General features: G+C 44.0%; 2 protein-coding genes and 1 pseudogene across 3 annotated transcripts in view; 1 reads left to right on the top strand and 2 right to left on the bottom strand.

Moving 5' to 3' along the window:
* Positions 1-1,265, top strand: part of rims2b (regulating synaptic membrane exocytosis 2b) — a gene marked incomplete at both ends in the record, with an annotated part of 51,274 nt that extends 50,009 nt beyond the window's left edge. The window contains 2 exons of the mRNA XM_080004211.1: positions 61-200; positions 1,080-1,265. Coding sequence (XP_079860337.1) covers positions 61-200; positions 1,080-1,265 — 326 coding nt within the window. The remainder of the gene's footprint in view (positions 1-60; positions 201-1,079) is intronic.
* LOC307238073 overlaps positions 1-27,494 on the bottom strand; it is a 154,896-nt pseudogene that overhangs the window by 78,426 nt on the left and 48,976 nt on the right. The gene's annotated exons all lie outside the window — the stretch shown is intronic.
* lrp12 (low density lipoprotein receptor-related protein 12) lies at positions 16,152-27,428 on the bottom strand. The gene is made up of 11 exons (XM_080002017.1): positions 26,876-27,428; positions 25,712-25,768; positions 24,739-24,874; positions 22,985-23,175; positions 22,441-22,739; positions 20,452-20,601; positions 20,146-20,367; positions 19,680-19,946; positions 19,404-19,606; positions 19,165-19,297; positions 16,152-17,603 (listed from the first exon to the last, which is right to left on the bottom strand). The coding sequence occupies exons 1-11, from the start codon at positions 26,925-26,927 to the stop codon at positions 16,842-16,844; spliced, it is 2,472 nt and encodes an 823-aa protein (XP_079858143.1). The 5' UTR covers positions 26,928-27,428; the 3' UTR covers positions 16,152-16,841.

The raw sequence follows: 27,494 nt of genomic DNA on the forward strand, positions 1-27,494 counted from the left end.
CATAGTTAGTACACAGTACTAGATTCTAGTACACATTAGTACATTGATGCTATGTGTTAGCGCCCTACGTGAAGGTTTACCTGATGGGCAACGGGAAGTGCATCCTGAAGCGTCGAACCCGTTTGGCTCGAAAGACGTTGGATCCACTTTACCAACAACAGCTGCAGTTTGAGGAGAACCCAGAGGGAAAAGTACTTCAGGTACCGCAGTACTACTACAGTACTACCACACTACTACTACACTAATACTACAGGACTACCACACTACTACCACACTGCTACCACAGTACTACCACAGTACTACTATAGTACTACCACACTACTACCACAGCACTCCTACAGTAGAAAAGAAAGAAAGAAACAGTCTTTATTCGTCACACAACACACCACACTACAACACATGCTTGATGGTGCTGGTGAAATGGTTCCTCTGCATTGAACCATCCTGGCTTGTCCTTCCTCCGGGGGCACAGCAGGAGCAGTGGGCAGCGTACGTGGACGCTCCCGGGGACCAGGTGATAAGTGTCCATCGCTGGTCAGACCATGATGGTGCATGTTTTTGGTGGAGGTCCTTACTGACGTGAGGTGGAGGAAACCCCATGGGAGCACGGGGAGAACATGCAAACTCCACACAGAAAGGCTCCTATTTGGGAGATAACCCACCGGAGCACGGTGCCAACAGCGCCCCAGGCGGGAATCGAACCCAGGACCTTCTTGCTGTGAGGCAGCAGTGCAATACACTGCGCCACAGTGCCACCAACTGGTAGTACTACTACAGTACTACCACACTACTACCACAGTAGTACAACAGTATTACAACAGTACTACTACACTACTACCACAGTACTACCACAGTACTACTACAGTGCTACCACAGTACTACTACACTACTACCACAGTACTACCACAGTACTACCACAGTACTACTACAGTGCTACCACAGTACTACTACAGTGCTACCACAGAACTACAACCACAGTACTACTACAGTACTATACAATGTACTACACACTGTACTACACACTGTACTATACACAGTACTACACACAGTACTACACACTGTACTAACCCTCCCCTCAGATCATCGTGTGGGGGGACTACGGACGCATGGATCATAAGTCCTTCATGGGATCCGCCCAGATCCTGCTGGACGACCTGGATCTGTCCAACATGGTGATTGGCTGGTTCAAGCTGTTCCCGCCCACATCGCTGGTGGACCCCGCCCTTGCCCCGCTGACCAACCAGGAGACGGAGGGGAAGGCGTAGTGGGCGTGGTCATCTATACATTTATATAACATGTAAACACACTGTCATCTATACATTTATATAACATGTAAAAACACTGTGTCATCTATACATTTATTTAACATGTAAACACACTGTCATCTATACATTTATATAACATGTAAAAACACTGTGTCGTCTATACATTTATTTAACATGTAAACACACTGTGTCATCTATACATTTATATAACATGTAAAAACACTGTGTCATCTATACATTTATTTAACATGTAAACACACTGTGTCATCTATACATTTATATAACATGTAAAAACACTGTGTCATCTATACATTTATTTAACATGTAAACACACTGTCATCTATACATTTATATAACATGTAAACACACTGTCATCTATACATTTATATAACATGTAAAAACACTGTGTCATCTATACATTTATATAACATGTAAAAACACTGTGTCATCTATACATTTATTTAACATGTAAACACACTGTCATCTATACATTTATATAACATGTAAACACACTGTCATCTATACATTTATATAACATGTAAACACACTGTCATCTATACATTTATATAACATGTAAAAACACTGTGTCATCTATACATTTATTTAACATGTAAACACACTGTGTCATCTATACATTTATATAACATGTAAACACACTGTCATCTATACATTTATATAACATGTAAAAACACTGTGTCATCTATACATTTATTTAACATGTAAACACACTGTGTCATCTATACATTTATATAACATGTAAACACACTGTCATCTATACATTTATATAACATGTAAAAACACTGTGTCATCTATACATTTATTTAACATGTAAACACACTGTGTCATCTATACATTTATATAACATGTAAACACACTGTCATCTATACATTTATATAACATGTAAAAACACTGTGTCATCTATACATTTATTTAACATGTAAACACACTGTGTCATCTATACATTTATATAACATGTAAACACACGGTGTCATCTATACATTTATATAACATGTAAACACACTGTCATCTATACATTTATATAACATGTTAACACACTGTCATCTATACATTTATATAACATGTAAACACACTGTGTCGTCTATACATTTATATAACATGTAAACACACTGTGTCGTCTATACATTTATATAACATGTAAAAACACTGTGTCATCTATACATTTATATAACATGTAAACACACTGTGTCATCTATACATTTATATAACATGTAAAAACACTGTGTCATCTATACATTTATATAACATGTTAACACACGGTGTCATCTATACATTTATATAACATGTAAACACACTGTCGTCTATACATTTATATAACATGTTAACACACGGTGTCATCTATACATTTATATTACATGTGAACACACTGTCGTCTATACATTTATATAACATGTAAACACACTGTGTCATCTATACATTTATATAACATGTTAACACACGGTGTCATCTATACATTTATATAACATGTAAACACACTGTCATCTATACATTTATATTACATGTGAACACACTGTCGTCTATACATTTATATAACATGTAAACACACTGTGTCATCTATACATTTATATAACATGTTAACACACGGTGTCATCTATACATTTATATAACATGTAAACACACTGTCATCTATACATTTATATTACATGTGAACACACTGTCGTCTATACATTTATATAACATGTAAACACACTGTGTCGTCTATACATTTATATAACATGTAAACACACTGTCGTCTATACATTTATATAACATGTAAACACACTGTCGTCTATACATTTATATAACATGTTAACACACTGTGTCATCTATACATTTATATAACATGTAAACACACTGTCATCTTTACATTTATATAACATGTAAACACACTGTCATCTTTACATTTATATAACATGTAAACACACTGTCATCTTTACATTTATATAACATGTAAACACACTGTGTCGTCTATACATTTATATAACATGTAAACACACTGTCATCTTTACATTTATATAACATGTAAACACACTGTGTCGTCTATACATTTATATAACATGTTAACACACGGTGTCATCTATACATTTATACAACATGTAAACACACTGTGTCGTCTATACATTTATATAACATGTTAACACACTGTGTCATCTATACATTTATATAACATGTAAACACAGTGTGTCTTCTATACATTTCTATAACATGTAAACACACTGTCGTCTATACATTTATATAACATGTTAACACACTGTGTCATCTATACATTTATATAACATGTAAACACACTGTCATCTTTACATTTATATAACATGTAAACACACTGTGTCGTCTATACATTTATATAACATGTTAACACACTGTGTCATCTATACATTTATATAACATGTAAACACAGTGTGTCTTCTATACATTTCTATAACATGTAAACACACTGTCGTCTATACATTTATATAACATGTAAACACACTGTCATCTATACATTTATATAACATGTAAACACACTGTCGTCTATACATTTATATAACATGTAAACACACTGTCATCTATACATTTATATAACATGTAAACACACTGTGTCGTCTATACATTTATATAACATGTAAACACACTGTCGTCTATACATTTATATAACATGTAAACACACTGTCATCTTACATTTATATAACATGTAAACACACTGTCGTCTATACATTTATATAACATGTAAACACACTGTCATCTATACATTTATATAACATGTGAACACACTGTCGTCTATACATTTATATAACATGTAAACACACTGTGTCATCTATACATTTATATAACATGTTAACACACTGTGTCATCTATACATTTATATAACATGTAAACACACTGTCATCTTTACATTTATATAACATGTAAACACACTGTGTCATCTATACATTTATATAACATGTTAACACACTGTCATCTATACATTTATATAACATGTAAACACACTGTGTCGTCTAAACATTTATATAACATGTTAACACACTGTGTCATCTATACATTTATATAACATGTAAACACACTGTGTCGTCTAAACATTTATATAACATGTTAACACACTGTGTCATCTATACATTTCTATAACATGTAAACACACTGTCGTCTATACATTTATATAACATGTTAACACACTGTGTCATCTATACATTTATATAACATGTAAACACACTGTCATGTATACATTTATATAACATGTAAACACACTGTCATCTATACATTTATATAACATGTAAACACACTGTCATCTTTACATTTATATAACATGTAAACACACTGTGTCTTCCATACATTTATATAACATGTAAACACACTGTGTCATCTATACATTTATATAACATGTAAACACACTGTCGTCTATACATTTATATAACATGTAAACACACTGTGTCATCTATACATTTATATAACATGTAAACACACTGTCATCTATACATTTATATAACATGTAAACACACTGTCATCTATACATTTATATAACATGTAAACACACTGTGTCATCTATACATTTATATAACATGTTAACACACTGTCATCTTTACATTTATATAACATGTAAACACACTGTGTCGTCCATACATTTATATAACATGTAAACACACTGTGTCATCTATACATTTATATAACATGTAAACACACTGTCGTCTATACATTTATATAACATGTAAACACACTGTCGTCTATACATTTATATAACATGTAAAAACACTGTCATCTATACATTTATATAACATGTAAACACACTGTGTCATCTATACATTTATATAACATGTAAACACACTGTCGTCTATACATTTATATAACATGTAAAAACACTGTCATCTATACATTTATATAACATGTAAACACACTGTCATCTTTACATTTATATAACATGTAAACACACTGTCGTCTATACATTTATATAACATGTAAAAACACTGTGTCATCTATACATTTATATAACATGTAAACACACTGTGTCATCTATACATTTATATAACATGTAAACACACTGTCATCTTTACATTTATATAACATGTAAACACACTGTGTCGTCCATACATTTATATAACATGTAAACACACTGTGTCATCTATACATTTATATAACATGTAAACACACTGTCGTCTATACATTTATATAACATGTAAACACACTGTCGTCTATACATTTATATAACATGTAAAAACACTGTGTCATCTATACATTTATATAACATGTAAACACACTGTGTCATCTATACATTTATATAACATGTAAACACACTGTGTCCCCCCATCTACGGATCAGATATTAATGAAAAACCGAACACATTTGACCCCAAATATTCAGTCGGTCTTGGTTAAATGACACGTCTGGTTCTAAAACGAAGGCGATTAAATTAAAAGTAAGACGCTTTATGACGTCATCATATTATATAATGTAAATTAGATTTACAGTAAGATGCTTTATGACGTCATCATTTTCTTTACTATAAATGTACAGATTCTGGTCAGAATGTTAGAGTAGTGTGTAGTAGTGTTATGAAGATTTAATGGAAAAAAAGAATAAAAAACAATCCTTAAATTGTCGTCTGAGCGTCCCCTGAAAACACTGTGATGTGCGTCTCAATGATAAGTTCAAAATCCAAGGTGGTGTCGGAAAAATTGAAGCTGTGCAGTGGTATTTACACAGAAGTACCACAACGTTTTTGGTATTTCATGGAAACGTAACTCACTGAAAATGTAATCCAAGTAAAAAACTCAACTTTCCAAAAACATAACATACATTAGAATACTATCGTAATTCGACATGAATCATCATAATTGACGTATACGACAACATCTACTGTCACTGAGACTCCGGATGTACTTAAATGCAGCATGGTAAGTTTTAACAATGACAACATATAGTTTCAAATAAATAAATAAAATACCTTTTTATGGTAATAAAGGTCACGTGTAAACATTGTCCGATAACTACAATTTTTTTTACTTTGGTTCAAAGTAAAAAATAAACGGTTGTTTTAAAGAAACATCAAGTACAAACAGTTTCCTACAGCTAAACGTAGCAGATTTCAATGAAAAGGCAGAGAGCTTTTGTGATCTTGAATCCATAATTCTAATTGCAAATTAATGTTAAAGTTACATAAATGTTGTCTGCATTACAATATAGACAATCTATTAAACTGAATTTTACAATTATACATTACTAACATAAAAAGTACAATAAAGTAGTAATTACAAATGACATGCATTTATATATTTCTAAAATGAAATGAATTGTTATTGTTATGAAAGGTAATTAAATTTCATCAGGATTTACAGTTTGCAAAGTCTAGGAGCAAGCAGTGTGGAGATGTCAGTTTAACAACACTTCTTAAGAACAAGATTCAGAATGTTTGCACATGGACAGAAAATGACTTGGACAGACTTGGAGAACATTTCAAACAACTGATTTCAGCCTGAATGTGACGATGAAAAGGAATATTTTTAAGAACCACCGCAGGAGACCGATGACACGCCCGCTGTTGTTACAACGGAAGATGTTGATGACGTGATGAAGTCCCTTGAAGTTCGTGATGCAGATTATGAACAAGTGGTAATGCACAAGATTCTCAAGTATACCTGCAAAAGCAGCCAGTGGCGAAAAGAAAATGAAAAGAGGCCCCAAACAGGCTCTCAGGATGTAGCTGGGGTAGGGTGCGGTTAGCCCACATAATATAACTCCACATAACTCCAACAACTTTGAAGATATTTGGCATGTGCACATTTATTAAATTGATTGCCCCATTCAGCAGGGTGTCAAGTGGCCATGTGCCATTTGCATTCTGGGAGCTGGCTGAATGAACCAAGTGTGGGGAAAACTTTGAGGGGGATTAGCTCAGAAACACAGTTTGCCACACCCTCATTAACTAGCTCTAAATATATTAGCTTGATTCGCACAAGTGACATTCTTTTGAAGCTCTGTTTCTCCACTTTCAAATCATGTGAAAAATACGAAATGTACCTAAGATCTGTGGTGGGTCACAAATGATAATGTTCCAGGAAGAAATTATATTACAACAACAGGATTACAACAAGACAAATTATGTTCAAGACAACATTCCAAATAACCCATTTACTAGCTGCATTGCTGTAGATCACTATGACTCTCCGCTGTATAATGTCACTATGAAATTGATAGGGAAATTAATTAATCACTTAAATAATAATGATTCATGTTTATAGACTATTTCTGATAATACATGTGCAATTATCAAACAGGGATGGTGGTATGTGGTTGTTGATTCACATGCAAGGAACAAAATTGGGCTGAATGAGTATGACTCCCCCAGTAGTTCAGTAGTGTACTACAACAATGAATCTGACTGTTGTAATTTCTGTTAATAGTAATAATTCTGTCAAAGTCAACTGATCTTTGAAATCACTACTACAAACAGATGTTATTGACACACACCCACAACACAGAGTAAGTGAATATTACAAAGCATCCAGTGGCAAAAGCATGTATAAAGGATATGGATTCCATCAGAAACACACTGCAACCAAAATGTTTGTCAATAAAAAAACTCAATTACTGTCAATACTGACCATTCCAAAAATATTTAAGAAAATGAAGACAAAACAAGACAAATATTTAAATAGTGGAGATACTGAAAATTGTACAATACAACATGAGTGGAATGTAGAACTCACCCATGATGTAGCAGTGTTTCTCAAATAGTGTGGCGCACCCCCCTGGGGGGCTCGGAGTGATGCCAGGGGGGGCGCTGTGACCCCGGGGAACGGGGTAGGGTTTTTTGCACCGAACAGGAGCACAGAGGAGGAGAAATTAAGTGCAGATAACAAACCCTTAAGAGACACCATGGAAAAATATTTAACAGGTATGAAAAGAAAGGCGGAGAGAGACGGAGATAATGAGACAAACGTAAGTCTCGCGAAAGCTACACTTGGGCATGTTCTTTCATGCCTGCCCACAGACAACATTTACCATTTGGTTCCCCTACATAGGTCACAGGTCACATTTTACTTCCCTCGTCACCAGGACCCCTGGTGATGTGCTCTCTCTCTCTCGGGACCCCTGGCACGGTCTCTTAGTAATTATCTTATACGATGGGGCTGTCTTGGGACGCACACACATTCCAAGACACCTCAGCTTCACTGTGACTACGGTGGGAGACGAGGAAAGAGCGGTATGTTTACTGTGTCTAAAAATGTTGGCAGTGGACAGCATGAAGCCAAATAAATGAAGGCGTCACTTAAAGACATTACACCCCAATCAAGCTGATAAGCCGCTTGATTTTTTTCAGCGAAAACGTGCCGAATATTGCCAACAATCGTCCCGCTTTGTGAATGCTACTTCAGTAAAGCAGCGAGCACTGTTAGCATCATATAAGGTGGCGTACCAAATTGCTCAGTGCAAAAAACCCCACTCCATAGCAGAGGATACCGCCTGCAGCATTAGACATGGTCTCTGTCATGCTGGATGACGCAAGCGCCGAAAAAATAAAAACTATCCCTCTGTCCAATGACATTGTGAACAATCTTAAAGAACGGCTGGTAGATCAACTCAATGACAAACGTTTTGCCTCACAGTTCGATGAAGCAACTGACAGCAACAGAGACTGTTTGTATATCGCTTATGTACATTTTGACATAAACTCCCTGCGTGAGGATCTACTTTTTTGTAAATATGTCAGAGATGGAGCCACAGCTGAAGAGCTATTCAAAATGCTGGACTGCTTCCTGACTGAAATGGGCTAAAGTGGCAGAACTGCATTGGTGTTTGTAGTGATGGTGCACAGACCATGGCAGGGCTGAGAAAAGGACTTGGGGCGCTCATCACGAAGGCCTCACCTAATGCTGAGTGGACACACTGTGTCAAAAAATGTTTACAGTTTAAATAAGGATTGAAATTTTTTTTTACATTTTCTGTTACAGACTAAAAAACAATGTTAATAAATGTATGCGGAGGCTGCGCTTCAGGACGCTCTGACTGACGTCGACTGGGACATGTTCCAAACAAGTTCAAGTGACGTCAGCGAGTTTACGGAGGCTGTAGTAAGTTTTGTGGCTACGCTCGCGGATGAAATCGTTCCCACTGTGAAAGTTCGGATATTTCCAAACCAGAAACCATGGGTTGATAAATCCATCCGCTGCGCTCTGAATGCGCGCACGGCCGCTTACAACGACGGACTTGTATCTGGTAACATGGACAATTACAAAGCGGCGTCGTACAATCTGCGGAGGGCGGTGAGGGACGCTAAACGGACGTACAGAGACACCGTGGAGCTGCAGATGGAGCGGGGGGACACCAGACGCTTGTGGGAGGGGCTGCGAACAATAACAAACTACAAGAGCAGCTCCTCCCCAGCCACGAGTGTGGACGCCTCCCTGGCCAACCAACTGAACTCCTTTTATGCGCGGTTCGAGTCTGGCAGCAGCACCGCTAGCTCGCCAGCTAATTGGAGTTACACCGCTGGGGACGAGCGCGCACTCTCAGTGTCCGTGCACGAGGTCAGGAGGGCTTTGATGCGGGTGAACACCAGGAAAGCTGCGGGCCCAGATGGCATATCTGGACGAGTACTGAAGACCTGTGCTAACCAGCTAGCTCCGGTGTTCACCACAATATTCAACATCTCCCTGGCTGAATCAGTGGTCCCATCCTGTTTCAAGAGGTCCACCGTCGTTCCTGTCCCGAAGATCGTCTCTCCAACCTGCCTGAATGACTACCGTCCGGTGGCCCTCACCTCGGTGGTCATGAAGTGTTTCGAGAGGCTGATTAAGGATTACATCTGCGCCTCCCTCCCCCGCACCTTGGACCCGTTGCAGTTCGCGTACCGGCAGAACAGATCCACGAATGACGCGGTCTCCCAGGTACTGCACACCACGCTCACGCACCTGGATGGCCAGAAGGGGGCCTATGTGAGAATGCTGTTCATCGATTATAGTTCAGCTTTCAACACCATCGTCCCCACCAGACTGGCTGTCAAGTTGTTGGAGCTAGGATTGAATGCTCCGCTGTGCACCTGGATCCTGGACTTCCTCACAGGCCGCCCCCAGGTGGTCAAGGTGGGGAAGTACATGTCAAGCTCCCTCACCCTGAACACAGGATCCCCCCAGGGCTGCGTCCTCAGCCCCCTACTGTACTCCCTGTACACACATGACTGTGTGGCCAGGTCCAGCTCCAACACCATCATCAAGTTTGCTGACGACACCGTGGTCGTGGGCCTGATCACCGACTGCGATGAGAAGGCCTACCGCGAGGAGGTGGCTGACCTGTCACTCTGGTGCCAGGACAACAGCCTCCACCTGAACGTCAGCAAAACCAAGGAGCTGATTGTGGACTTTAGGCGTGGATCACAATCGAGGACGCATGCGTCCTCGATAGCTTGATTCGCACAAGTGACATTCTTTTGAAGCTCTGTTTCTCCACTTTCAAATCATGTGAAAAATACGAAATGTACCTAAGATCTGTGGGGGTGGTGCGTTCAGCTGAACGTACCACTGGAACTACCCTCCCCCCCTTGCAGGAGTTATACACCAGGAGGTGTAGTAGCAGAGCCCGTAGGATCATGAAGGATCCTCATCACCCCAACAACGGACTGTTTCAGCTGCTGCGTCAGGCAAGCGCCTCCGCAGTCACACAGCGAGAACAGAGACTGAGACTGAGTTTCTTCCCTCAAGCCATTAGAACTGTCAACGCTGACCTCACCAGGGGTCCTAACTGAGCCATGCACTAGGCTCCACTACCTACTGTACTGTATGTAGCATACTGTACCGCATACTGTATCACTGTTCAGGGTTGTTCGTGATGCTGTATTGCTGCGCCGTACTGTTGTATACTGTGCTGTATTATCCCAAACACTACCTCACACTATTCACATTCACATGCCACTTTAATTCACATGCCACTTTAAATGCACATATCTGTATATACATAGCCATATTCCTTCAACCTATTCCATTTTATTTCAATTCATTTTTATTGTATTTTATTCTATATATTTTTATCTTATTCTATAAGTATTCCACTTACTGTATTATGTTTTAGGAGTCAGTTAGTCGGCCTATTAGAAAGGAATTTTCTACTTTTATTTATTTTTCCCTAGGACATATTGTGTGCTATCACCGGGTGCGTTGCATTACATTTCACTGCATATATGTATGAAAGTATGTATATGTATGTGACAAATAAAAAATCTTGAATCTTGAATCTTGCTTTGTTGTAAGTTGATCTATATTTCTTTATTTTTTCTTTTTTTGTTTTCTTTAATGTTAATAAGGATACAATGTTATGCAGAGGTGTACTTATAAGAATTTTAAAGACAAATGATACTATTTACAGTCGCGGCGGAGAGTTGGGGGGCGCGAAATGTTTACCGCTTCCGAGGGGGGGTGTAACAGAAAATAATTGAGAAGCTCTGATGTAATGCAACATAACATGGATGTTACAGTACAATGTGTGGCGTTACCTGGTACAATACAAAACACTTTAAAAAATTCCAAAAGTAACATACTGTACTGTCAAAATATGCATAAAGTATAATATATATATTCATCCATCCATCCATTTTCCTCTGCTTATCTGGTGCCGGGTCGTGGTGGCAGCAGGCTGAGCAAGGAGCTCCAGGCCTCCTTCTCCCAGGCAACGTTTTCCAGTTCCTCCTGGGGGACCCCAAAGCGTTTCCAGGCCAGCTGGGATATGTTATCCCTCCAGCACGTTCTGGGTCTACCCCGTGGTCTCCTACCAGTTGGATGTGTCCGGAAAACCTCCAAGGGAAGGCACCCAGGAGGCATCCTGATCAGATGCCCCAACCACCTCAACTGGCTCCTTTCTACCTGAAGGAGCAGCGGCTCTACTCCGAGCTCCCTCCGGGTGTCAGAGCTCCTCACCCCATCTCTAAGGCTGAGCCCAGCCACCCTACGGAGGAAACTCATTTCGGCCGCTTGTATTCGCGATCTCGTTCTTTTGGTCACTACCCAAAGCTCATGACCATAAGTGAGGGTTGGGATGTAGATGGAGGTTCAAGGTTCAAGAGGTTTATTCGTCACATACATATACATACTTTCATACATGTATGCAGTGAAATGTAATAAAGCTCACTGGTAAATTGAGAGCTTTGCCTTCCGGCTCAGCTCCCTCTTCACCACAACGGTCCGCTGCAACGCCTGCATCACTGCTGACACCGCACCGATCCGCCTGTCCATCTCACGCTCCATTTTCCCCCCACTCGTGAACATGATCTCGAGATACTTGAACTCCTTCACTTGGGGCAGCAACTGGCTCCCGACCCGCGGAGCAATCCACCGTTTTCCAGCAGAGAACCATGGCCTCAGACTTGGAGGGGCTGAAGCCCCAGTGCGTGCTGGAGGTCACTGTCTGATGAAGCCAAAAAAACCCCCACATCATCTGCAAAAAGCAGAGATGAAGTTCTGAGGTTCCTAAACGGGACACTCTCCTCACCTCTGCTGCGCCCTGAGATCCTCTCTATGAATATCACAAACAGAATCGGGGACATGGGGCAACCTTGGCGGAGTCCAACACCCACTGAGAACATGTTTGACTTTGTGCCAAGAACACGAACACAGCGCTCACTTTGGTTGTACGAGGCCCGGATGGCTTGTACCAACGTCCCCGGTACCCCATACTCCCTCAATACCCCCCACAGGATCCCCCGAGGGACACAGTCGAAAACCTTCCCCAGGTCCACAAAACACATGTAAACTGGATGGGCAAACTCCCACTACCCTACCCCCAAGCAACCCTGCAAGGGTAAAGAGCTGCTCCACTGTTCCACGTCCAGGACGGAATCCACATCGCTCCTCCTGAATCTGAGGTTCCACAATCGGCCGGAGCCTCCTTTCCAGCACCCTGGAGTAAACTTTCCCGGGGAGGCTGAGCAGTGTGATACCCCTATAATTGGAGCACACCCTCCGGTTCCCCTTTTTAAAAATGGGAACCACCACCCTGGTCTGCCACTCCACAGGTACTGTACCCGACATCCACGCAACACTGAAGAGGCGTGTCAGTCAAGACAGCCCAACAATGTCCAGAGCCTTCAGCATTTCAGGGCAAATCTCATCCACCCCCGGCGCCTTGACCCCGAGGAGCTTTTAACTGCCTCAGAGACCTCTGCCAGGCACATGGACGAGACTTCCAGAGTCTTCAGACTCTGCCTCTTCCCCTGAGGACGTTTTGATCGGGTTCAGGAGTTCCTCAAAGTGCTCTTTCCACCGCCAGACAATACCCCCAGTCCGGGTCAGCAGGCTCCTCCCCGGCTGAACACAGCCTGAGCCAAGCCCTGCTTTCCCTTTCTGAGTCGCCGAACAGTTTGCCAGAACCTCCTTGAGGCCAACCGAAGGTCCCTCTCCATAGCCTCTCCGAACTCCTCCCACACCCGGGTTTTTGCTTCAGCGACCACCGAAGCCGCAGCCCTTCTAGCCTGCCGGTACCTGTCTGCTGCCTCGGGAGACCCCTGGGCCACCCAAGCCCGAAAGGCCTCCTTCTTCAGCTTGACGGCTTTCTTCACCGCTGGTGTCCACCAACGGGTTCTTGGGTTACCGCCACAACAGGCACCGACGACCTTCCGACCACAGCTCCTAGCAGCCGCCTCTGCAATGGTGGTTTTGAACATGACCCACACGGATTCCATGTCCCCAACCTCCCCCGGGATGCTGAAAAATTCTTCCGGAAATGGGAGTTGAAAACCTTGCGGACAGGGTCATCCACCAGGCGTTCCCAGTTCACCCTCACTACACGTTTGGGTTTACCAGGTCTGTCTGGCAGCCTCCCCCTCCATCTGATCCAACTCACCACCAGGTGGTGATCAGTTGACAGCTCTGCTCCTCTCTTCACCCGAGTGTCCAAGTTATATACGGCCGCAGATCCTTTTCTCCTTCCAACTGTTCAACCTCTCATACAACTCGTCGTACGCCGTTTCCTTTTCCTTTGCCACTTCTCTCTTCGCCTTGCGCCGCATCAGCTTGTACTCCTGTCTACTTTCTTCATCTCTCTGACTTTCCCATTTCTTCTTCGCCAACCTCTTCTGCTCTATGCTCTACTGTACTTCCTCATTCATAAGATGTAGTCCACCTGTGTGCACCTTCCTCCACACTTGTATGTCACCCTGTGTTCCTCCCTCTTCTTGAAATACGTATTCACAACAGTCAATTCCATCCTTTTGGTGAAATCCACCACCACGTGTCCTTCCACATTCCTCTCCTTGACACCATACCTACCCATCACCTTCTCGTCACCTATGTCTCTGATCCCTTGGCCAACATGCCCATTGAGATCTGCTCCTACAACCACTCTCTCTCCCTTGGGGACGCTCTCCACCACTACATCCATCTCACTAAAGAATTCTTCTTACTCTTCCATCTCACACCCAACTTGGGGAGCGTATGCACTGACCACATTCATTATCACCCCATCAATGTCCAGCTTCATGCTCATCACTCTGTCCCACACTCTGGTCACCTCACAAACACTCTTGACATGTTCTTCCTTCAACACCATCCCTACCCCGTTTCTCCTGCCATCCACTCCATGGTAGAACAGTTTGTACCTGGCTGTGATACTCCTGGCCTTACTCCCCTTCCACCTGGTCTCTTGTACACATAGTACATCTACCTTCCTTCTCTCCATCATGTCAGCTAGTTCTCTCTCCTTACCCTTCATCATGCCAACGTTCAAAGTTCCTACTCTCAACTCTACTCTCCTACCCTTCTCCCTCTCCTGCTATATATATATATGTATATATATATATATATATATAGAGAGAGAGAGAGAGAGAGAGAGAGAGAGAGATATATATATCTATATATATGCTCAGCGTCATGACAACACTGCACAGCCCCTACACGACCTGCTGCTCAGCGTCATGACAACACCGCACAGCCCATACACGACCTGCTGCTCAGCGTCATGACTACACCGCACAGCCCCTACACGACCTGCTGCTCAGCGTCATGACTACACCGCACAGCCCCTACACAACCTGCTGCTCAGCGTCATGACTACACCGCACAGCCCCTACACAACCTGCTGCTCAGTGTCATGACAACACTGCACAGCCCCTACACGACCTGCTGCTCAGTGTCATGACAACACTGCACAGCCCCTACACGACCTGCTGCTCAGCGTCATGACAACACCGCACAGCCCCTACACGACCTGCTGCTCAGCGTCATGACAACACCGCACAGCCCCTACACGACCTGCTGCTCACACACACAGTGTGTTCAGCCAGAGGCTCCTTCAATAAGGACGTTACAGGAGCTCATTGCTGCACCACAGCAGCAGCTACGATGACTCCGCCCTGTTCCAGGACAGGAACCTCCTCCTCTGAATGGCAATGCACAAGACACATTTTGACTTTACATTTAACTTACACTTTAAGCTTTACCTTTCACTCAGCTAAATTCTATTTTATTCTCATTACTGCTTCTGTTGTATACTACGCCCAAAAACGCCATACTATGTCAAAAAACTTCTAAATATACTACGTGAAAAAATAGAGTATTAATTATAGTATGACTACGTCACAGCTATAAAGTGAGTTAATTTATATAAATGTTTTTAATATATATATATAAATGTTTTATTTAAATAAATATATATATGGTTTTATCAATATTCCTATGAATATATTTATATAATCTTTGTTTTTTTAAATAAAATAGTTATCGTCTGTGTTAGCATAGTGCATGGCTACGAATGGGATCAGCTAGCCTAGCTGCTGTCCAGACTCCTAGTGGTGAGATGAGGTTTAGCAGCCCCCACTGTGGAAGTGAAACAGGAAGTGACAGATTCTCAAAGTAAAAGTCAGAGCAAAGTGACAGCTGAGCACCTTTAATTTGAAGGGCACACACAGCTTCACAGTTCACTTCAAAATAAGAGCACGAGACCAAGACATGCACTTTACACCAAAACACCAAAAGTAAAGTCTGAAGAATAAATAGAAACACTCAGGACTCAACTTCCTGTTGGGGAGAGGAGGGACTTCCTGTCGAGAAGGAAGTGAAAACGCACATCTCCATCAGTCTTTGGGAGAAGGGTCAGTTAGCGTTTAGCTCATGGTTTCAGTACCGCGGGTGGAGGAGGTGTGAGGGGACGGTCATCGAAAGGGAACCACACAGAAAGTCTAAGGTCGTACCGACAGTTTAACATCACTTCCTGTCTGAACCGCAAGCAGGAAGTGATGTTACAGCTCACATGGAAGTCTGTCCAAGTGAGGTGCTAACTGATGCTAACAGTCCAGCATGTTAGTTTGCTAGTTAGCCACAGTCCAGTCTAGCTGCTAGCATGCTACTTAGCCAGAATCCAGTCTAGGTGTTAGCATTGTAGTTAGCCATGTCCAGATAAGTGTGTTAGAATGGAAGTTAGCCACAGTCGTCTAGGTGTTAGCATGGTAGTTAGCCACAGTCCAGATTAGTATGTTAGAATGGTAGTTAGCCACGGTCCAGTCTAGGTGTTAGCATGGTAGTTAGCCACAGTCCAGAGTAGCGTGTTAGCATGGTAGTTAGCCAGTCCAACGTATTTTTGTCATGTGAGCTAGGGTCCAATTGAATGTGTTAGCCACATTTAGCATGCTAGTTAGCATGTTAGCAGCAGCTCGTCGTCGCTGCTCTCCATCTTGCTAGCCGCCTCCAGGCAGGCGTCGGGGATCTGCGCCGTGTGCACGATGCCGCAGTGTTCGCACAGCCCGTCCCGGCCGCGGGGGGCGTTGCTGTGGTGATGCCGGTGGGCGTGGCCTGAGGAGGAGGAGGACGAGGAGGACGAGGAGGAGGAGTCTGAGTCGGAGGCTGGGATGAGGAGCTCCACGTCCTCCTCCTCCTCCCGACTTCCAGCTTCCTGCTGCGGGCTCTGGCTCTGGAAGCTCCGAAGCAGCCCCAGCCAGCCCAGCGCCAGGCGTCCCAGTGCCGAGCGCGAAGGGGCGTGGCTTTCTGAGGGGGGGCCGGGCGGGGGGGCGGCGGGGGAGGAGCGGCGGGCAGGGCGCCCGCTTGCCACGGCGGCGCCGGCATCCACGGTGCCGGGTGGCGGAGCCTTCTGAGGCAGCGCCGTGACAGGTCCCGCGGTGGCTCCGCCTCCGCGCGCCCTCTCCCCCTCGCTGTCGGCGTCATCCGAGTCCGCCGCTACCGCCCAGTCTCCAGGGGCGGACCCTGGGATCCCGGAAGCCCCGCCCCCGGCTGCGCCGACCTCCGGGTCGGGCGACACCAGCGGCAGCGAAGCCGAGCGGCGCGAGCGCGAGAAGAGGCGGCGCCACAGGTTTCCTCGTCGACCGGACGACGGGAGGCGGAGCGACGTGAAGCCGAGCTGCGAACGCACGGCAAGACGCAGGTTCTCCAGGACGGACGCCTGAAACAAGATGGAGGACAGGTCACTTCCTGCTTCCTGTGCTGCTGGGAAACTACTACCTCTCCTGCTGTAAAACAACTTCCTGGTCAGGTGTAAAACTACTTCCTGCGCTGCTGTAAAACGACTTCCCATTCTGCTGTTAAACTACTTCCCATGCTGCTCTAAATCTACTTCCTGTCCTGCTGTAAAACCACTTCTGGTGCTGTTGTAAAACTACTTCCTGTCCTGCTGTAAAACTACTTCCGGGAGAGCATGGGAGAGGAGGTGGGGAGCCTGCTGTGATCTGACGAGAAGCAGAAGTGAGTACGGATCCAACATGGTGACTAAACCACCAACAATCTGCTCAAACTCAAAAAAGACAAATAACAAAGCCAATTGCAAATAAATAAATATATATAAATACAATTTATATATATATAAATATATATGAATACAATTTATAAATATATAAATATATATTATATATAAAAAGAAACACTGCACAAAACCAAGTGGAGGACCTCAACGATTTAATAATGATAATAAATATAATAATAAAAAAATATATATAATAATAATAATAATAATTATAATAAAAATAATAATACATATAATAATTAATATAATAATAATAATAATAATAATAATAACAATAAATATGATAATAATAAAATCTGATCATCAGTTTGTATGCAGACGGTATCTTGTTGTACGTAAAGAACCCAATATCATCCCTACCGGAGGTGATCAATCTTATATCTAAATTTTTAGCTATCTCAGACTATTTAATAAATTGGACTTAAACCACAGTCTTACCACTCAGTGGGGGGACTACAATGCTGCAACTCAGAAACTTCCTTTAACCATCACAACGGGCAACATTAGATACCTTGGTATTGATATCTCCACTAATCTGTCAGATTGGTTTACCTGTAACTTTACTCCATTGCTCAAATCCATTGAAGACCTAATTCGATGGAACAACCTTCCCAGCTCACTAATTGGTAGGATAGCAGCAGTGAAAATTAATATTTTACCAAACAAACTATATATTTTCACCGACCCCAGTGCAACAGTACAGTGGTTAAATACTCTTGACTCAATAGTCAATAAATTGTATTAGAATACAAGAAACAGAGAATAAAACGAGCAACACTACAGAAAAACAAAGACCGTGGAGGCCTAACAGCCCCAAACTTGAGATAAAAAAATCCCTTTTCCAGAATATACAAACTTTTATAAAAAACAGATGATACTTTATTTTTACCTACAATGGAATGGGAAAGAGACCTTGCTGTTCCCACCGATATCAACCAGCTTAAATGGGTTTTGTGGATGAAAACGTTTGCTCTCACTGTTCCCTTTAACTACTTCCTTTCATGCTGTAAAACCACTTCCTATCCTGATGTAAATCTACTTCCTGTCCTGCTGTAAAGCTACTTCCTGTGCTGCTGTAAAACTACTTTCTGTCCTGCTGTAAAAAAACGTCCTGTGCTGCTGTAAAACTATTTCCTGTCCTGCTTTAAAAATACTTCCTGTGTCTATGTCTTTGTGTACATCATAAAAGTAAACAGGAAGTGACCTGGTTTCCGGAGCAGACAGGGAAGTCATCCACGGGGGGGATGAGGCCCTGAGCGATCAGTTGACCATAAGAGGGAGGGGCTTCCCTCCTCAGGAGTTCCGCCTCCACACGGGACAGCTGGGTCTCAAACGACCTGCGACATCAAATCACATTTGGTTCGCGTGTAGCATGGAACATATTGCTTCCACCATGTGCAGGGAGAACAGCAAACAGCATCTAGCATGAAGCATGTAGACTACCGTCGCTCCACCATGCGCAGGGAGTACAGCTTGCAGGTGCAGCCGAGTGCGATGACCAGCAGGAGGCCGCAGATCAGGCTTCCTATGACGGCTGCCGTGATGACGCGTGTGGGCACCACCAGTGGGCAGCTCTCCTCGTCACTGCCGTCACCGCAGTCGTCCTGTGCGTCGCACACCCAGGACTCAAACACGCAGCGGTTGTTCTGCACAGGAAGCGGAGACTGGTTACACTTCCTGTGGCCGTGTGGGGCCGGGTGTGCGGGTGGGGTTCCTTACCTTGCAGTGGAAGTTCCCGGGCTGGCAGAAGAAGCAGTTCTTCTCGTCAGAGCCGTTAGGGCAGCGGTTCTGGTAGTTGCAGCGGTCGGAGCGGGGGTAGCAGGCGGCGCTGCGGCCACAGGGGAACTCGTCGTCCTGGCAACCAGAGCAGTTCCTCTCGTCTCGGCCGTTGGGGCAGTGCCAGTACCCGTCGCAACGCTGCTGCTCCGTGTAGCAGCCCCAGTTCCCCCCGCATGGAACCTCCCAGGGCAAGCAGAACCCGTCCACCTGGAGACCCACAGCTAGGTTACAAGCTGCTCGAACCCCCTGGAACCTTCTAGAACCCTGCAGTACATACTAGAACCGTGAAGAACCATCACTGCGGTAAACTCTGTGGCCGAACCCTGAGGTAGAACCCTGGTACCTAGTAGAACCCTGGTACCTAGTAGAACCCTGTGGTAGAACCCCTGGGGCAGAACCCTGGTACCTGGTAGGTGACGTTGAAGCCCCGGGCCGCGTTGATCTTGTCGGCGTAGAAGTGCACCCTCATCTGGCCAGAGGAGGAAACGACAGCGACCGGCGCTCGGGAATCGAACGCTGTGAGAACCCTGAGGAGGCGCCGCGGGTTCTGCTCCAGACCGTCATACACCTTCACGTAGTCGCCATACCCCGTTCCGTCCAGCTTGAAGTCGGTGAAGCGCAGGATCACCTGGGGTGCCACAGGGATTAGCGAGCAGGCTAACAGCTAACATGCTAACAGACCTTTCTGGCTAACAGCTAAAATGCTAAGCACCTTCCTGGCGTCCCCGGTGTCGATGGTCCAGGTGCAGTTGCTCCCGGGGGGGTAGAAGTCGGGGTAGTTGGGGGAGGTGAAGGAACCGTAGAAATTCTTGAGACGTTCTCCACACGACGGAACGTCACAGTCGATCTCATCGCCCAGATCCTGGAGACAGGAAGTGGATGGTGATACTGTTCTACTACTGTACTACTACTACACAGTACTACTGTACCATCACTACACTGCTACAGTACTATCAATACTATACTATTACTGTACTGCCACTACTGTACTATCACTGTAACATCACTGTACTGTCTGTGTAATATCACTATTGTACTATCACTACTGTACTGTCACTGTAATATCACTACTGTCCTATCACTACTGTACTGTCACTACTGTCCTATCACTACTGTAAGCAACAGAGCAGTAGTGACAGTACAGTAGTACTGTCACTACTGTACTGTCACTACTGTCCTATCACTACTGTCACTGTACTATCACAACTGTACTGTCACTGTACTATCACTACTGTACTGTCACTGTACTATTGCTACTGTCCTATCACTACTGTATTGTCACTGAACTGTACTATACTGTTCTATCATTGTACTGTACCATCACTACTGTACTATCACTGTACGATCACTTTACTGTCACTGTATTATCACTATTATACAGTTACTGTACTATCACTACTGTACTGTCACCTTATATTACTACTGTACTATCACTACTGTACTGTCAATGTACTATCACTTTACTGTCACTGTACTATCACTACTGTACTATCACTGTACTATCACTGTACTATCAGTACTATACTACCACCTCTGTACTTTCACTGTACTACCACTGCACTATCACTACTGTACTGTCACTGTATTATCACTACTGTCCTATCACTACTGTACTGTCACTACTGTCCTATCACTACTGTAAGCCGACAGTACAGTAGTACTGTCACTACTGTCCTATCACTACTGTCACTGTACTATCACAACTGTACTGTCACTACTGTACTGTCACTGTACTATTGCTACTGTCCTATCACTACTGTATTGTCACTGAACTGTACTATACTGTTCTATAATTGTACTGTACCATCACTACTGTACTATCACTGTACGATCACTTTACTGTAACTGTATTATCACTATTATACAGTTACTGTACTATCACTACAGTACTGTCACCTTATATTACTACTGTACTATCACTACTGTACTGTCAATGTACTATCACTTTACTGTCACTGTACTATCACTACTGTACTGTACTATCACTGTACTATCACTGTACTATCAGTACTATACTACCACTTCTGTACTATCACTGTACTACCACTGCACTATCACTACTGTACTATCACTGTACTATCACTGTACTTGTCACTACTGTACTATCACTGTACTCGTAGTATAGTAGTAGTATAGTAAAGGTGCAGTAGTAGTACAGTAGTAATGTGTAGTAGCAGTACAGTATCTAGTGTAGTAGTACTGTGAAGTAGTAGTGCAGTAGTCATGTGGTAGCAGTACAGTAGTAGCACAGTATCTTACTGTGTAGTAGTACAGTAGTAGTAGTATTGTGTAATAGTAGTTGTACAATAGTAGTAAAGCAGTAGTGTAGTAGTACAGTACTGTGTAGTACAGTAATAGTGTAGTGGTAGTGTAATAGTACTGTGTAGTAGTAGTAGTACAATACTAGTACTGTAGAACAGTAGTAGTATAGTAGTAGTACTATAGTAGTAGCACAGTAGTAGTACTGTGTAGTAGTAGTACTGTGTAGTAGTAGTACAGTAGCATTACAGTAGTAGTACAGTAGTAATTGTACAGTAGTAGTATTGTGTAGCAGTAGTATGGTAGTAGTACTGTGGTAGTACAGTAGTAATACAGTAGTAGTAGTAGTACAGTAGTAGTAGTAGTACTACTACTGTAGTACAGTAGTAGTAGTACAGTAGTACTGTGTAGTAGTAGTAGTACAGTAGTAGTGGTACTGTACCTGGCAGTCGATGGTGCCGTCACAGCGCAGGGTGGAGGGAAGACAGGTGTAGAGGCGGGTGTAGCGGGACAAGCAGGGGAACTGGTGATAGGAGCAGGGCTGGAAGGAGGAGGAGGAAGAGGAAGAGAGGGAGGAGGTGGAGGAGGAAGAGGAGGAGGAGAGGGAGGAGGAGGAGCACTCCTCTTCATCAGAGTTGTCTCCACACTCGTCCATGGCGTTGCACCGCCACCAGCTGGGGACGCACTTCCTGTTGGAGCAGTGGAACTGATTCTCCAGACACAGCCTCTGCTCCACCCCGCCTGATGGAGGGATGACGGAGAGAGAGAGAGAGAGAGGAGGGGATTAGTGTCTGGATGGAGGACAGGATGGAGGGATGGGTAACAAAATGGAGGGATGGATAACAAGATGGAGGACAGGATGGAGGATAAGGTGGAGGGATGGAGGACAGGATGGAGGATACGGTGGAGGATAGGATGGAGGACAGGATGGAGGACAGGAACCCTAATGGACCTCCTCACCCCTAAGAAAGGGTCCCCATGGTTACCTGTGACGTAGGCCAGCCGGAAGCCTTTTGCGGCGGCCATGTTATGCTGTGACAGGAAATGGATCCACACGTGGTCCTGGGCACTGATGAAGGGAACAGGAAGTGAGGAGCCGGACAAACGCAGCACTTCCTGTTTCCTGGAGGAGCCCATGGAGAGCCAGTCGGAGGTCTGAAGATCAAAGTCCTGGAAGCTGAGGAGGAGGAGGAGTTAGAATGGTGCTAACGGGTTAGCATGGTGTTAGCATGGTGTTGGCAGCGTGCCGGCACAGTGTCGGCACGGGGTTGGAATGGCGTCGGCACTGCGTAGGTACGGTGTCTGTATAGTGTCGGCAAGGTGTCGGAACGGCATCGGCACAGTCTCGGCACGGTGTCCGCACGGTGTCAGAATGGTGTCCGCATGGTGTCGGCATGGTGTCGGCAAGGTGTCGGCAAGTTGTCGGCACTGCGTAGGCATGGTGTTGGTATAGTGTCGGCAAGGTGTTGGAATGGCGTTGGCACAGTGTCGGCAAGGTGTGAGAATGGCGCCGGCACTGCGTAGTCAGTGTCGCCATGGTGTTGGCATGGTGTCGGAATGTCCGCATTGGCGTCAGAATAGTGTCGGCATGGTGTCAGAATGGTGTTGGAATGGTGTCCGCGCGGTGTCAGAATCGCATCAGCACTGCATAGGCACGGTGTAGGCAAGGTGTCGGAATGGCATCAGCACGGTGTTGGCATGGTGTCGGCATGGTGTTGGCATGCTATCGGCAAGGTGTCGGAATGGCATCGGTACATTGTTGGCATGGTGTCAGCATGGTGGCGGAATGGTATCGGCATTGTGTAAAAATGGTTTCGGCATGATGTCACATAGGTGTCAGCATGGTGTCACAATGGTGTCGACATAGTGTCAGAGTGGTGTTGGCATGGTGTTCGCATGGCGTCGGCAAGGTATTGGAATGGCATCGGCACTGCGTTGGCACAGTGTCTGCACAGTTTCTGCATGGTGTCGGCATGGTGTCAAAACGATGTTGGCGTGGTGTTAGAATAGTGTCGGCACGGTGTCAGAATGGTGTCGGCATGGTGTCAGAATGGTGTCCGCATGGTGTCAGCATGGTGGCGAAATGGTGTCGGCACGATGTTTGCATGGTCTTAGAATGGTATCGGCATTGTGTCAAAATGGTTTCGGCATGATGTCACATAGGTGTCAGCATGGTGTCACAATGGTGTCGACATATTGTTAGAGTGGTGTTGGCATGGTGTTCGCTTGGCGTCGACAAGGTATTGGAATGGCATCGGCACTGCGTTGGCACAGTGTCTGCACAGTTTCTGCATGGTGTCGGCATGGTGTCGAAACGATGTTGGCGTGGTGTTAGAATAGTGTCGGCATGGTGTCGAAACGATGTTGGCGTGGTGTCAGAATGGTGTCTGCATGGTGTTGGCATGACGTTATAATGGTGTTGGCATGGTGTCATAATGGTGTTGGCATGGTGTTGGCATGGTGTTGGCATGAAGTTGGCATGGTGTCATAATGGTGTTGGCATGGTGTTGGCATGGTGTCATAATGGTGTTGGCATGGTGTCAGAATGGTGTCGGCATGGTGTCATAATGGTGTCGGCATGGTGTCAGAATGGTGTTGGCATGGTGTCAGAATGGTGTCAGAATGGTCTTGGCATGGTGTCGGCATGGTGTCGGCATGGTGTCAGAATGGTCTTGGCATGGTGTCATAATGGTGTCGGAAGGGCATCATAATGGCATGGTGTTAGCATGGTGTGGCTAACCTGACAGTGATGCTGTCTCCGGGCGGGGCCCGAATGCTCCAGCTGCAGTTGGCACCAGAGGGGTACTGCAGGGGCCAGCCGGGGCTGGTCAGGACCCCAGAGCGGGGAGGCAGCAGCTCGGCAGCGCCCCCACATGCTGAAACACACACAGCATCATCACTATTTATTATTATTAGATTATAATAATATTAATATTAAACTTATTAATATTATTATTCGTATTATACTTATTAATATACTTAATATTATACTTTTCAGTAATATTATTATTTTTGTATGATTATGAATAATAATAACAATAATAATGTTATTGATATTATTATTATTAATATTCAAGGTCCAGCCCCTTATGTTTCCCTTAGTCTTCCTCGTCATTTGCCCACAGGATTAGAACTGGGGGTGGTCCACACACGCTCTGGTCCAAGTTTGATCCAAATCAGACCATATCTGTACCAGTGTTTCTGTCACCCCAGTTAGCGAGAGCAAAAGGTCACGTGACAACACTGCAGACTGCTGATTGGTCGACACGGGACATGGTGAGTTCACCCCCTTCATTCTGGGAGGACTTTCTGGAAAGACCAGAAACACAATAGGACAGCTGTGTACAGACACACACCAGGGTGAGTCAAACAACACACCCACTGTATACAGCTGTGTACAGACACACACCAGGGTGAGTTACAACAACAACAACCACTGTATACAGCTGTGGACAGACACACCAGGGTGAGTTACAACAACAACAGCAATAAACCCATTGTATAAAGACACACACCTGGGTGAGTTACAACAACAACACACACGTAATGTATACAGCTGTGTACAAACACACACCAGGGTGAATTACCACAACAACACATCCACTGTATACAGCTGTGTGCAGATCTATTGATTGATGTATTGATCTAGTGATGTATTGATCTATTTATTAATGTATCGACAGTTGTAGTGATCTATTGATGGACGATCTCACCGCTGGCGACACTGGAGACGTAAACGTTGTCGTTCCTCTGAAACGCTGTGGAGATGCCTGCACACAAACAGACACAGACAGACAGACAGACAGACATAAGAAATAAGAATTTTGACTTTGTTTTTGTAGTTACTACAGTTTATTATTATTACTATTGTTATGATTAATAATAATAATAATAATAATAATTCTAACACATTATTATATGTGTTATTCTAACACATATAATAATGTATTCATCACTGCAAAAGCGAAGACGTGAAATACTATATAGAATACTATACTAGTAGTAGTACAGTAGTAGTAGTATACTAGTAGTTGTAGTAATAGTAGTGGTAGAAGTATAGTAGCAGTATAGTAGTATATTAGTAGTAGAAGTATAGTAGTTGTGTAGTAGTAGTAGTATAGTAGTAGTAGTAGTATAGTAAAGTAGGAGTAGTATAGTATGAGTAGTAGAAAAGCAGTAGTAGTACAGTAGAAAAGAAGAAGAAACAGTCTTTATTCATCACGCAACACACCACACTACAACACATGCTTGATGGTGCTGGTGAAATGGTTCCTCTGCATTGAACCATCCTGGCTTGTCCTTCCTCCGGGGGCACAGCAGGAGCAGTGGGCAGCGTACGTGGACGCACCCGGGGACCAGGTGATAAGTGTCCATCGCTGGTCACACCATGATGGTGCATGTTTTTGGGGGGGGTCCTTACTGACGTGAGGTGGAGGAAACCCCATGTGAGCACGGGGAGAACATGCAAACTCCACCCAGAAAGGCTCCTGTTTGGGAGATAACCCACCAGAGCACGGTGCCAACAGCGCCCCAGGCGGGAATCGAACCCAGGACCTTCTTGCTGTGAGGCAGCAGTGCAATGCACTGCGCCACCGTGCCAGTAGTAGTAGCATTAGTCGTATAGTAGTAGTACTATAGTGGTAGTATAGTAATAGTATAGTAGTAGTGTAGTAGAAGTAGTATAGTAGTAATGTAGTGGTAGTAGTAAAGTAGTGCAGTAGTAGTAGTATAGTAGTAGTAGGGTAGAGTAGTAGTATAGTAGTGGTATAGTAGTAGTAGTAGTAGTGCAGTAGTAGTAAAGTAGTCGTATAGTTCAAGTAGTCGTAGTATAGTAGTAGTAGTAGTAGTAGTAGAAGTAGTATGGTAGTCGTACTCACCAGGTACTAGTATCAGGAGGCGGATCCATAGAAACAGTTTGGAGTCCATCATGAGGCTCAAGTGATCCAACGTGTTTAGAACATGTAAAACATTTATAATACTTGTAATATTTATAACGTTTATAATATTTTCAATGTGTTTGCAATATGTTTACAATACAGCAGCTGTTAGCTTAGCACGCGGCTAACAACAGCCCCGTGTTGTTAATGTTGTTGTTGCGGATCCAATCAGGTGTGGTATCGATGGAGGCCGCTGATCAATACGCGGTGATCGATATGAATATTGATATTAAACAGGATGTTCGATCTGCTGCTTCCTCTGACGGGCTGAGGAACAAAGAGCCGCTAGCATAGCCACTTAGCATCCCGGCTAGCTCCGCTGGAACGCGCACGGAGCAGCGTATCGCTGCGCACACGGTGCGCGTGCACGGATCGGGGTCATCTCTAATCGATCAGTAACTAATCGATCAGTAACTAATCGATCAGTAACTAATCGATGAGCCGATCGGTCAGACGGCGGTTAGCATTAGCATTAGCATTAGCCGCCGATCCGCAAAACAACCGCAGCTGACGGAGCAGCGTGCGCGTGTGTGCCTGTCTGCGTGCGCGACCCCGCGGG

Source organism: Zeus faber (genome assembly GCF_960531495.2).
Source record: "Zeus faber genome assembly, chromosome: 1".
In the NCBI taxonomy this organism is placed as follows: Eukaryota; Metazoa; Chordata; class Actinopteri; order Zeiformes; family Zeidae; genus Zeus; species Zeus faber.